General features: G+C 42.6%; 1 protein-coding gene across 1 annotated transcript; it reads left to right on the top strand.

Moving 5' to 3' along the window:
- The first annotated feature begins 11,000 nt into the window (after nt 1–11,000).
- LOC125518401 lies at nt 11,001–12,424 on the top strand. The gene is made up of 3 exons (XM_048683253.1): nt 11,001–11,174; nt 11,223–11,500; nt 12,100–12,424. The coding sequence occupies exons 1-3, from the start codon at nt 11,001–11,003 to the stop codon at nt 12,422–12,424; spliced, it is 777 nt and encodes a 258-aa protein (XP_048539210.1).
- The last annotated feature ends 595 nt before the right edge of the window (nt 12,425–13,019 follow it).

Here is a 13,019-nt window from a genome sequence, read left to right on the forward strand (position 1 = left end):
TGAAGTGCTGTCGGTTTTGTATATTATTTTGTCGGCGTGTTTATTTGCACTGGTGGCGATCTTTGATGCCCAGTGTATGTAATCTGATGTGTGCTTGTGCTTCATTATCATAGTGGCGAACTTTGATGCCCAGTGGATGTAATATGCCGTAATTTCTTTATTGTATAGTCTAGGTTTTTTCTTATTCACGATGCTCCATTTATTTAACTGTATATATATCCTGTCTTCATAGTAAACCGGCCAAACCATAAAATTACGGTACATAATCGGGCCGTCATGCAATCACGATGTAGGTTGGGCCTGAAACGTGCCGAACAGCTCACGGGCCGACAGCAGCCCGAAGGAACCCCGTCCCATGATTGTGCGAATCAAATCACGGGCTTTTAACAGGCCAAAATTGTCTCGGTCCTTGTTGGCCCCAATCAGATATCGGCTGCGAGCAGGCCGGATGCAAACCGGGCCGTAGTTAGGCCCAACTATATGACGGGCTTTTAACAGTCCGAAATTAATATAGGGCCAAAATGTTAAACGGGCCCTTAACAGGCCAAAACTAATATCAGGTCGAATTACTAAGTGGGCCTTTAGCAAGTGGGCCCAAAAGCATAGTGTCCAGTTGACGGGCCGAATCTGATATGGGCCATAATTGAGCCCAAAGCCTCTTAAAGGGCTGGACCTGGTCTGGGCTATAATTTGGCCCAGAACGTGGTAGGCTTTTAACGGGCCGGATCTCATATGGGCCACTATTAGGCCCGGAGCATGGCAGGCCATTAATGGACCGGATCAAATATGGGCCGACATTTGGCCCAAAACATGGCAGCCAGTTAATGGGCCGACCTACTAGGGTCCTCAAAATCTTGTGGGCCTACAGCTGGGCCGACCCATTAATATCGGCGAAATCTCATGGGCCTTTAGCTGGGCCGGCCCATTATGATCCACAAGAATCTTGTGGGCCTTTACCTGGGCCGGCCCATTATGGCACACAAAAATCTTGTGGGCCTTTACTTGGGCCGGCCCATTATGGCCCGCAAAATCTTGTGGGCCTTTAACTGGGCCAGCCCATTATGGTCCGCCAAATCTCATGGGCCTTTAGCTGGGCCGGCCCATTATGGTCCGCAAAATCTTGTGGGCCTTCAGTTCGGCCGGCCCATTTAAACTTGATGGGCCGGTCCATGTGTCAACATATCATAGGCGCGTCTGGCCCATTGGATGAGTGACACATGTGCCAACGCGGACCTGACACGTGTCTCCTCCAGCCAATGATGATTTTACACGTGGAAAATCCCCATTGGTCGGGGCTGTTAACGGGTTATCGGATCCAAAACCTGACCCGATAGCTTAACGGCGTTCCGTTACGGTGGATGCCACGTGTCGGTCACCCTTGACGAAAGCACTTCTGTGACGCGTGATTTATTGTCATGGAAGTGGACACTTCCGTGATGATAATTTTGGTAATGTCATGGAACACTTCTACGACAACACAGGTATGACTATCTTGATTCTGTCATAAATTTATCATGGATGTACATGCATGACAAAAAACGCGACCTACTGTGACAAACACGTATCATCACGGAAGTGTATTTTTTTGTAGTGCTGGTTCCTATGGTGAAGGTGGCTCCTGAAGACCCGTCCTCGTCAACGGCACCTGCTTGGTCTCAGCCTTGTCTTGGGTAAACAACTGCTTCTTCTTGGCGGGCGCGGTCTCCTTGGCTTCGAGCGTACTGGCGCCTGCTGGTCGTGCTGCCGCCGCGGCCTTGAAGGCGAGCCTGAGCGTCGTCACTGCCTCCTTAGTGTCCCCCTCGACGGTGAGGACGCCCTTGCTCCCTGGCATCTTCATGAGGTTGTAGGCCGGGTGAGTCGCCGCCATGAACTGAGCATGAGCCGGGTACCCGAGTATGGCATTGTACGGGAGACCGATGCGGGCAATGTCGAAGTCCACCAGCTCTGTGCGGTAGTTGTCGTGTGTGCCGAAGGTGAAAGGGAGGCGGATCTTCCCTAGAGAATAGGCAGCTCCACCACCCACTCCCCAAAAAGGCTTGCTGAGGCTGAGCCGTTCGGCTGGCACGTGGAGGAGGCTGAAGGCTTCCACGAAGAGCAAGTTGAGGCCGGCACCGCCATCGATGAGGGTCTTGGTGACGGCCACATTGCAGATGGTAGGTGTGCAGAGCATTGGGAGTATGCCAGAGCCGGCAGTGCAGCCGGGGTGGTCTTCTGAGTCGAAGGTGAGGTCGGCCTTCGGCGAAGCCCAAGCCGGCGGAGCCCCCGGGCGCTTGGAGGCTGCTCCAATCTGACGGAAGAAAGGCTTGACGTGGCAATCTGAAGGCGGCGCTTGGGAGCCACCCAGCAGCACCGCGACTGTGTGATGCGCCGGCACCGTGTAGTGTGCAGTGAAGAGGTTGCGGAGTTCCTCCCAGGACGCCACCGTGGATCCTGGGAGGGTGAGCAACCAGACGCGTGTCTCGCCGGCGAGGGCCATGGGGAACCAGTTGGCCATGATCTTGTCGTCGCCTCCGGCTTCGAGGACGGCCTCCTCGTATGCCAGCAGGAACGATGCCGGATCTGCCGCACCGTCATAATGTGGCGGCATCTCTGGCTTGAACTTGGTTGGCCATCGCACCTGCCGTAGGGCGGGGGCCAGGGCCAGTGCCCAGTACCCAGACCCCCTGCTGCTGGTGACGGTCGCAGAAGCGGGTGGTGGCGCTCCTGCCATGGGAGCGATGTGCGGCGGCACCGCGCGCAGGTTGGTGGAGGGGGCTCCGGCGCACCCCTACCTGGCGCGCCAAATGTCGGATGTGGGGTTCCGGCAAACCCTTAAGGTTCGAACACCGGGGTGCGCGCGAAGTCTTTCCCTCCTATCGATCTACGCTCTAGCTCGCTAATATCTTGCGGACGAACTCGACAAACTCACAACACAGAAAGAGACATGGGGTTTATACTGGTTCAGGCCACCGTTGTGGTGTAATACCCTACTCCAGTGTGGTGGTGGTGGATTGCCTCTTGGGCTGATGATGAATAGTACAAGGGAAGAACAGCCTCCCGAGGTAGAGGTGTTCTTGTGTGTATTAACTTGTGGTGTGAGGGTTTGATCTCTTGGCGATCCGATGCCTCAGCTCAGGCTCATTTGCCTCCTACTGCAGTGGCTAGTCCTATTTATAGGGGCCCTGGTCCTCTTCCCAAATATCGAGCGGGAAGGGAGCCAACGATGGCGGGCAAATTTGAAGGGGGACAGCTAGTACAAGCTATCCTGACAAAAGCAGTCTTCGCTTGTGAAAAGCCTTGGGGTGACGCCGTCTTGGGCTCCATGATGACCTCCGCCTTGCTGTCCTCCTGGTCTTGGTCTTGTTCCACCAATATGGCAACCTTTGCCTGATGCCTTGGTACTCTTCGCATGCGCTTGCCTCCTTAGCACCAAAGAGGAAATAAGGACGCTGCACGCACCGGCGCCCGCCTGGCACCGTTCGTCATGGCTCACGTCACGAAAGCCTCATGAGGTTTGCCCTGCCTTGATATCTCCGCTCCTCGTGAGCCTGCCTGGCTAGGCCACTCCAGACGAGGTCTTGCATCGTCTGCCTCGCGAGGCTTGGACCCTCGCGAGGGTCTCGGGTGCCTTGTTGATAAAGATGGGCCGTACGGCCTGCTGCCTAGCCATGTTGTGGGCCGCAGGCAGGCAAGTCTGCGGACCCCTGTTCCCAGAACGCCGACAGCCACAACCCACCAGGGCGCGCCTAGGCCTCTTGGCGCGCCCTGGTGGGTTGTGCCCCCTTCAGGGCACCCCCAGTTGCAACCAGGGCCCATTGCCTTCCTTCTCGCCCATAAAAAATCATCATGGAGTTTCGTGGCATTTGGACATCATCTGATATTGATCTTCTATGATGTAAAAAACATGGAAAAACATCAACTGGCACTTGGCACTATGTCAATAGGTTAGTACCAAAAAATGATATAAAATGACTATGAAATGATTATAAAACATCCAAGATTGATAATAAAACAGCATGGAACAATCAAAAATTATAGATACGTTGGAGACGTATCAGCATCCCCAAGCTTAACTCCTATTCGTCCTCGAGTAGGTAAGTGATAAAAACAGAATTTTTGATGTGGAGTGTTGTTCATCATGCCATATCATATTATTTTCTTTATAGCATGGAAAATTGGACTTTTATGTGATTCAAAGCAATAGTCTAGTTTTGACATAATAATTTAGATACTCAAGCATATCAACAAGCAACCATGTCTTTCAAAATATCAACGCTAAAATAAGTTATCCCAAGCCCATCATGCTCAAACATTGATCCATTCATGAAAAACACTCGAATATTAACTACACCCAACACTTAAGTACGATCATATTGCCTCCTAGTTGGTGCTTTTTATAAGAGAAGATGGAGACTCAAATTAAAAATAAAAATTGCGTAAAGTAAAAGAAAGGCCCTTCGCAGAGGAAAGTAGGGATTTGTAGAGGTGCTAGAGCTCAAAGCGAAAGATTAGAGATAAAAACATTTTGGGAGGTGTATCCATCCCACCGACGAAAATGACTTAGAGATCCCAACACTTTCCATGTTAGAATGCCATAGGCGGTTCCCAAACAGAAAATAAAGTTTCTTCCTTTTTCCACCATTCTTTCACTTTCCATGGCTAATCGTATCCACGGGTGCCCTCCATACCAACACTTTCCAAGGAATTTCTTATTTGACAACATAAAGTAAATTTATTTTTGTATTTCGGGACTAGGCATCCCTAAGACCTTTGCCTTACTCTCTTGCAGTGACAAGTGAATAAACATTCATCTTGAGAATAACACATCCAGCATGGAAAATATTAGCCACCTGTTACCGTTCCGTGAGCGAAACAAACACACAAAAGAGAAGTTTATTTTGAAAAAATTAGAGATGGCACATGCAAATTTGCTTAGAACGGCAAAAGAATACCGCATACAAGTAGATATAGTGGACTCATGTGGCAAAACTGATTTAAAGGATTTTGGATGCACAAGTAGAGATCATACTTAGTGCAAAGTGAAGGCTAGCAAAAGATTGGGAAGTGACCAACCAAGAAATGAATAATCTCATAAGCATGCATTAAGCATAATTAACACCGAATAATGCACCACAGGTAGGATATAATTTTCATTGCATGATTGTTGACTTTCGTGCATGCATAGGGAATCACAAACCTCAACACCGATATTCTTACTAGAGCACAATTACTCATCAACATAACTCACATATCACATCATTATATCTCAAAACTATTGCTAAGAATCAAGTTTATTTTGTCCAATGATCTTCATGACATTTTCTTTTTATTTATCCTTCTTGGATATCTATCACTTTGGGACTAATTTTCATGTGTTGCTTTTCATAAGCTCAAACAAATATAAGTGAAGATCATGAGCATAACAAAATTTCTTTCTCTTAAAATAATTTAAGTGAAGAAAGAGAGAATTTCTTCAAAATTTTACTAACTCTCAAATAAATCTAAGTGAAGTGAGAGAGCATTTCTTCAAAAATAACAACGCACACCGTGCTCAAAAAGATATAAGTGAAGCACTAGAGCAAGTCCTAGCTCATAAAAGATTTAAGTGAAGCATAGAAAGAAATTCTAACAAGTCATGACATGATTTTGGCTCTCTCAAATAGGTGTGTCCAGCAAGGATTGATGACTTAAAACACAAAATAAAACAATCAAAGACACATATCATACAAGACGCTCCAAGCAAAACACATATCATGTGACGAATAAAAATATAGCCTCGAGTAAAATACCGATTGTTGGAAGAAAGCGGGGATGCCACTCGTGGGCATCCCCAAGCTTTGTTGGCTGCTCATTTTTGGATAATAGCTTGTATACCGGGGCATCCCAAAGCTTAGGCACTTACATCCTTCCTTCATCCATCGTAAGATAACCCAAAACTTGAAAACTTCAATCAGACAAAACTCAACAAAACCTTCGTGAGATCCGTTAGTGTAAGTAAAATAAACCACTACTATAAGTGCTGTATCAAACCAATTATTTTTTTTATATCTACTTTATTCCAACTTTTCTATGGAAAAAACTCATCAAAGAAAACCATAGAGCCATCAAAATAAGCACAGAACACAAAGAAAACAGAATTTGTCAAAACAGAACAGTCTGTAGCAATCTGATTTCTTCGAATACTTCTGGAACACCAAAATTTCTGAAAAACTAGGAAAACCTGGATAATTTGTATATTGATCTTCTGCAAAAAGAATTAGCATTTTATCAAGTTCTGGTGAATTTTAACAATTATTTTCGTGAGCACAAAGTTTCTGTCTTTTTCAGCAAGATCAAACAACTATCACCCAAGAAGATCCTATTGGTTCTACTTGGAACAAACACTATTAAAAGATAAAAACACAATCATAACAGTAGAATAATTGTGCTAACACTCAAGAACAGAAAGCAAAAAAGGCAAAAATAAATTTTATTCATTGGGTTGCCTCCCAACAAGCGCTATAGTTTTACGCCCTTAGCTAGGCATAAAAACAAGGATCTAAGTTTTGTCTTCCGAAGTTTTGGCAACTTTTGTAAGAGTTTTCTCAAACCCGGGAGGCTCTTTACGCTTTCTTATATTCTCCGGAAAAGAAACCATCTTAAGATCCAAAATATCCAATCGCTTGTTGCAAAGAGTAATCAGAGTATTCATGTGATTGATACTACCATTGAGGTGTTTGAGGGGTTCATTATATTTATGTATTTCAACCATATGTTTATGAAAATCACCAAGTTTGTCCAGCATTTTAGCTACCTCGGGGGTAAAATGAAACCCCTTCTTTTGAGGTGGAATTCCCAAAATTCCCTCTAAGATTTCATAGGCAGTATTGGCATCAAGTTCAATAAAATTTCCTTTAGCGGCAAAATCGAGAAGTTGTCTATGATGCAAAGCCAACCATATGTAAAAATTACGAAGCAAAACCTTGGCGTCCCCCTTTAAGTTGGAAATACGATACGATTCCATAAGACTATACCAGGCATCTTTCAAATTTTCTCCTTGTCTTTGCTTGAAGTACAAGACTTCAAAGTCTGGTGACAAAGGAGGAGTAGGGACGCTAGCCATCGAGACTAGAAAGCAAGAGAACAGTGAACGGAAAAAGAGAGGCGAATAAAATGGCAATTTTTTGTTAAGTGGGGGATAGGAAAACGAGAGGCAAATGGCGAATAATGTAAATTGCAAGGAGATGAGATTTGTGATTAGGAACCTGGTATGTGTTGAAGATCCTCCCCGGCAATGGCGCCAGAAATTCCTTTTGATGTCGCTTGAAGCTACGTCGGTATTTCCCCAAAGAGGAAGGGATGATGCAGCATAGCGGCGGTAGGTATTTCCCTCATAAATGAAACCAAGGTTATCAAACCAGTAGGAGAACCAAGCAACACAATGTAAACAGCCCCTGCACACAAATAACAACACCTCGCAACCCGACGTTTTAAAGGGGTTGTCAATCCCTTTCGGGGTACGGCATCAGAAATTGCGTGATGACGGGAGAAAGTTGTAATAGATTAAATAAATAGATCACAAATAAAATAAAGTGCAACAAAGTATTTTTGTATTTTTGGTTTAATAGATCTGAATAAAAAGTGCAAATAAAATAGATCGCAAAGCAAATATATGAGAAAGAAGACCCTGGGGTCGTAAGTTTCACTACTGGCTTCTCTCGAGAAAAATAGCAAACGGTGGGTAAACAAATTACTGTTGGGAAATTGATAGAACTTCAAATAATTATGACGATATCCAGGCAATGATCATTACATAGGCATCACGTCCAAGAATTAGTAGACTGACTCCTGCCTGCATCTACTACTATTACTCCACACATCGACCGCTATCCAGCATGCATCTAGTGTATTAAGTTCATGGAAAAACGGAGTAATGCAATAAGAACGATGACATGATGTAGACAAGATCCATTTATCTATATGGTGGTAGATATAGTTCTCGTCTTTTTATCCTTAGTAGCAACGATACATATGTGTCGGTTCCCTTTCTGTCACTGGGATCGAGCACTGTAAGATCGAACCCACTACCGGGCACCTCTTCCCATTGCAAGATAAATATAACAAGTTAGCCAAACAAAACCCAAATATTGGAGAAGAAATACGAGGTTATAAGAGATCATGCATATAAGAGATCAAAGAAATTCAAATAACTTTCATGGATATAAAAAGATATAACTGATCATAAACTTGAAGTTCATCTGATCCGAACAAACACACCGCAAAAGAGTTACATCATATGGATATTCAAGAGACCATTGTATTGAGAATTCAGCGAGAGAGAGAAGCCATCTAGCTACTAACTACGGACCCGAAGGTCTACAAAGAACTACTCACGCATCATTGGAGAGGAACCAATGGAGGTGGTGAACCCCATCCGAGATGGTGTCTAGATTGGATCTGGTGGTTCTGGACTCTGCGGCGGCTGGATGAATATTTCATCACTTGTTCTAGTGTTTCTAGAATATTGTGGTATTTATAGAGCAAAGAGGCAGTCCGAGGGGCAACCGAGGTGGGCACAACCCACCAGGGCGCGCCTAGGCCTCCTGGCGCACCCTGGTGGGATTTGCCCCGCTCGGGGCACCCCCCCAGGTGCAACAGGGCCCATTGCCTTCCTTCTGGCCCATAAAAAATCATCGTGGAGTTTCATGGCATTTGGACTCCATCTGATATTGATTTTCTGCGATGTAAAAAACATGGAAAAATAGCAACTGGCACTTGGCACTATGTCAATAGGTTAGTACCAAAAAATGATATAAAATGATTATAAAACATCCAAGATTGATAATAAAACAGCATGGAACAATCAAAAATTATAGATGCGTTGGAGACGTATCAAAGTTCCGGAGTTGTGTTCAATCTGGTCATGGGCACCCGCACAAAGCATAATGAGATCGTTGAGGAGCTAGACATTCTGCGTGATGAGGTGACAATGCTGGGGCTCAAGGGGAATAAAATCTAAGACCAAATTGATGAAGTCAATACTCGGTTGAGCAAGGTCGAATCGCATGAGGTACAATTTGGCAAGCTGGAGGTAATCATGGAGAAAAATTCCGAGGTTCAGACAAAAATGTTCTGACACTATAAAACATGTCATCTCTTGTGATGAAAATTGTTGTGATGGGAAAAGAACCATCATCTAAGATCATTTTCTATGACGGTGACCATCACAAGCTGGTGGCCACCCGTAGCAGCCTCCCTCGACATGTTTTGTGATGATTCGATCTGATATTATGTGACGCCGGTTAAGTGTCACAAGTCATGTGTATATTCAGTTTGTTATGAGTGTCATACAAAAATGTTGGACGCATTAGTGAAAGAAATACAAATAGAAAAATTACCGATTATTTTTGCAGCTGAATTATTTTGTGGTATGTTCTTTGTTAATAGAAATTGCACTGAATAGAGAGCATCCAGTTCCCTCGTAAACAAAGGAATTGAGAACATCAGTACGATGATGTAAGGTTGTGCTCGACTACCACGTTGCATAGAATAAGGATTGTGCGGTTCCCTCGTAGACAAAGGAATTGGAAACAATGGTACTGCGACACAGGGTTGTGCTCGACTACCACATCACCGACAATGCAAGGTGAGAGGGCATCATGGTGAGGCGACGTGCGTCTGCTGCACATTGAAGTGATGTGTAATTGTGGGACAGTGAAGTAAGGGTGATTTTAAGTGAGATCTAGTTATTATGAGACATTCTAGCGAGATTGATTCGGTTTTCTCAATTAGGTGATGAAAATTATTAGGCAATTTCATGTTTTGCAGGCAATGGGTCAAAAAAGGATAACTGGTTCAATCTAGATGACCCTGGAATACTCAAAAGGTGTTAAGTAGTTTATGCAATTCACGATTGATCACAAGAATGAAGGTGAAAATATGTTGTGCCCATGAAGTATGTGTAATAATTTGCTATGACATGACATGATACAGACCTTGTTGATAGTCACATACACATCAATTTATGTCCATCACCTATATAAGGTGGGTCTATCATGGGGATGTTTTGAGCAATGGTGAAAGTCATAGTACCGATCATGCTGGTTATGTAATTTTTCTTTTCTTTTGAAAACCTATCTAATATTTTTTTCCTTCACGTAGTATGGTGCAACATAATAATTGTGTATTAGTATCTTTTATGAAACAAGTCATCATGGTTACATAGGAAAGCCTTGTTCATATCGAGGCTTTGTTTGGGAATCAAGGAAATCCGTACGAAATTTGAGAGATGATCATATGTAATAATTCATTTTTTAGCAAAAATGAAAATTTGACACAATCATGTGGATTAAATCTTTGAATTTAATGCGAAGACTAGTCTCGTCCCATGAACTAACTTTCTTGAATCATACACCCATGCAATCATTCGCCGGTCAACCATATGTATATCTGAATCGTAATGTTTGTGTTGTGCATTGAATTGATTGCACATAGAAAAAATATCGAGTGGAGAAATATATATGCAATATGTGCCATTTATAGATTATTTAGAACATCCTTTAGAAGATAGACAAGATCAAGACTCTGGTGTCAGTGTTTGACCTTCTACACTATCACATGGCAAGTCAAAATAGTGAGCGTAATATCATGACTTATAGTAAGATACGCTTTGATTATATAGCACTTAATGGATCATATATGTGACGTAGGTATATATATTTTGGGTGAGGCATTATTAGTACAATTTAAATATGCATTCATTGTCCACCGAAACTATATTGACAATAAATTAGATATGAAATTGCTAGTATCGATATGTCATAAATCGGATATAATATTTTATACAGAAGATACATGTCACTAGCATTTATACTCTTTTAATCATGTTTTACCATTAGAACAATATTTGCTATATGGTGATGCTATAAATATCATACCCTCCGCATCACCCTCTCCATACAAACACTCTTTCGGTATCATACCTCTCATAGTTTTATCCAACTCTCATAAGTTTTCCCCGAAAAAAGCCTCAAATTTCCTCCATGAATCAAAGAGTCAACCAGGAGTGGAACCCCTCTGAGGTAGAGGGGGCAAGATCAATCATTGATCGTCTCAACAACTACTACAACAATGATGGCACCAACCATGAGAAGATCAAGAAGCATGATATCATGGCCAATCTCAAAGCATGGTTCCCTAGGAAGACCATGCAACAGGTAACAGACTTGTATGATGATCTTGTTATGGAGATGCATATGTTGCAGTGTCCAGCGAAGGAGTACAATGGTACCAATAGTGACCATGGTGCCATTTACACTGTGGATGGCCTTGTGAATAAAAACTTTGGATTGCAAAAGGAGGTTGCCATGGAAGGAATGGGTATTTCGTTTGGTCGTCCATTGGAGACTATGCAAACCATGGAGATACAAGAAGAGGTGCATATGGTGGAGGAGAACAAGGTGCTGTTGGAGAATAAGATTTGCATCCCTCAACCAGTGCTTGCACCACGTGCCAAGGGGTATTGGACCCCAGAGGAACACAGGTTATTCATCTTTCATCCTTCCTAATTTTCCATGGCATTTAAAAAATTATTTCATTTTGATTATTCGCTTGGAGATGTCGGGTGTATTTTATTTTAATAGAAAGCATACTATTGACCATTATGTGGGTTTTCATTATCATGAATTGGAGGTTTGTTTTTTATTTTTACGTAGAAACAATAGTACCAAGATGTATTATTTTGTTTGTGAACAACCGACTTTATTTCATTATTGTGTTTCCAGTATAAATTAATACCACCCACGCTTGTCCTTGCAACTAAAGATGGAGTAGTTAATTATATATTCATAGTAAAGAATGAAACTACTATTGCAAGTATTATCATGGTCTATTTATATCTATTATCAATATATGACCATGGCAGTTATGAAATTCCTTTTCATTTATAATCATCTATTATCACATATTATGTTATTAACATCGTAAAAGATAACAAAGATGTCCTTTACTAGCACAAGGGTTAATATTTGGTTACAAGTTTTAATACTCCAACTATTGCATTTTTTTCACCAATATATTAATAATCAATATGTCCTTGAAAAAATTAACCTAACTAGTTCATCTTGAACATGGTTATTCTAGGCTCTTTCTCCATGGGTTGAGTGCATGTGGTCGTGGAAAATGGAAGGACATATCAAAGTACTTCGTCACTAGTAGGACTCCAGCCCAGATTTCGAGCCATGCACAGAAGTACTTCATGAGGCTACAGAGCAAACGGTCAGGAAGCCAACGCTATAGCATCAACGACGTGGAGCTCGATGATGCTGACCCATGGAAAATCAAAAATAGCTTTAATTTCTGGGAAGCACTCGCCTTGCAATCTACAATTGGTGCTGATAACCAAAATCCAAGTTTTGGTTTGCAAACTCCTTCGAGTCCATTTGTCACCATGAACAATATATTCTAGTTTGGAGTTGTCTTTCCTGAAGAAAAGGAGTTAGTAGTAGTATGTTGTGAGAATGATATGATGTTGTCATCGTAGTAGGGGCTAGTGAACTTTGTTCCTACTAGTATACAAGTATTACTTAAACTTCCTTCAAAGTATTGTATGGCATACCATGTATAAGATGCTATGATTTAAATTATATTTAAATGTGTGTTTGGAGAGTCAACAAAATGGGTTGTTACTATTTACTATGGTTGTTGTATAAACATTGCAACTGAAATTGATGTGGTATTGATATGAACATACCATTTTTCTCTAGGTGGGTCCTACATGTAAGGAGGTGTGACGTGACAACGCTAATAGGCTTGTCAAGAAGGTGAAAACCAGCCTCATTAGTGAAAACTAGTGTCAACCAAGCTTGGGATTGATTCTTGAATGGATTGACAAGTTGGATGTCTGCATTAACTAGTTTTGTAGTTTATCGTTGAGAGCAAAGTGGTAAGTTGAGTATTGAAAAGTGAACTAATATCAATTGGAAACATTTATCTGAACTACATATACTGAATATACGTGTTCATTTTTTCTAAAGAACATATATAGTTGTTCCAACTCCATG

This window comes from Triticum urartu, chromosome 7, assembly GCF_003073215.2.
Source record: "Triticum urartu cultivar G1812 chromosome 7, Tu2.1, whole genome shotgun sequence".
In the NCBI taxonomy this organism is placed as follows: Eukaryota; Viridiplantae; Streptophyta; class Magnoliopsida; order Poales; family Poaceae; genus Triticum; species Triticum urartu.

Excerpts from the sequence above, each read along its gene's own strand:
- LOC125518401 (XM_048683253.1), top strand. The coding sequence starts at position 11,001 with ATGAATCAAAGAGTCAACCAGGAGTGGAACCCCTCTGAGGTAGAGGGG. Across the intron at positions 11,175-11,222 it reads CTAGGAAGACCATGCAACAG|TGTCCAGCGAAGGAGTACAA; the intron begins GTAACAGACTTG and ends CATATGTTGCAG. Across the intron at positions 11,501-12,099 it reads TGGACCCCAGAGGAACACAG|GCTCTTTCTCCATGGGTTGA; the intron begins GTTATTCATCTT and ends TGGTTATTCTAG.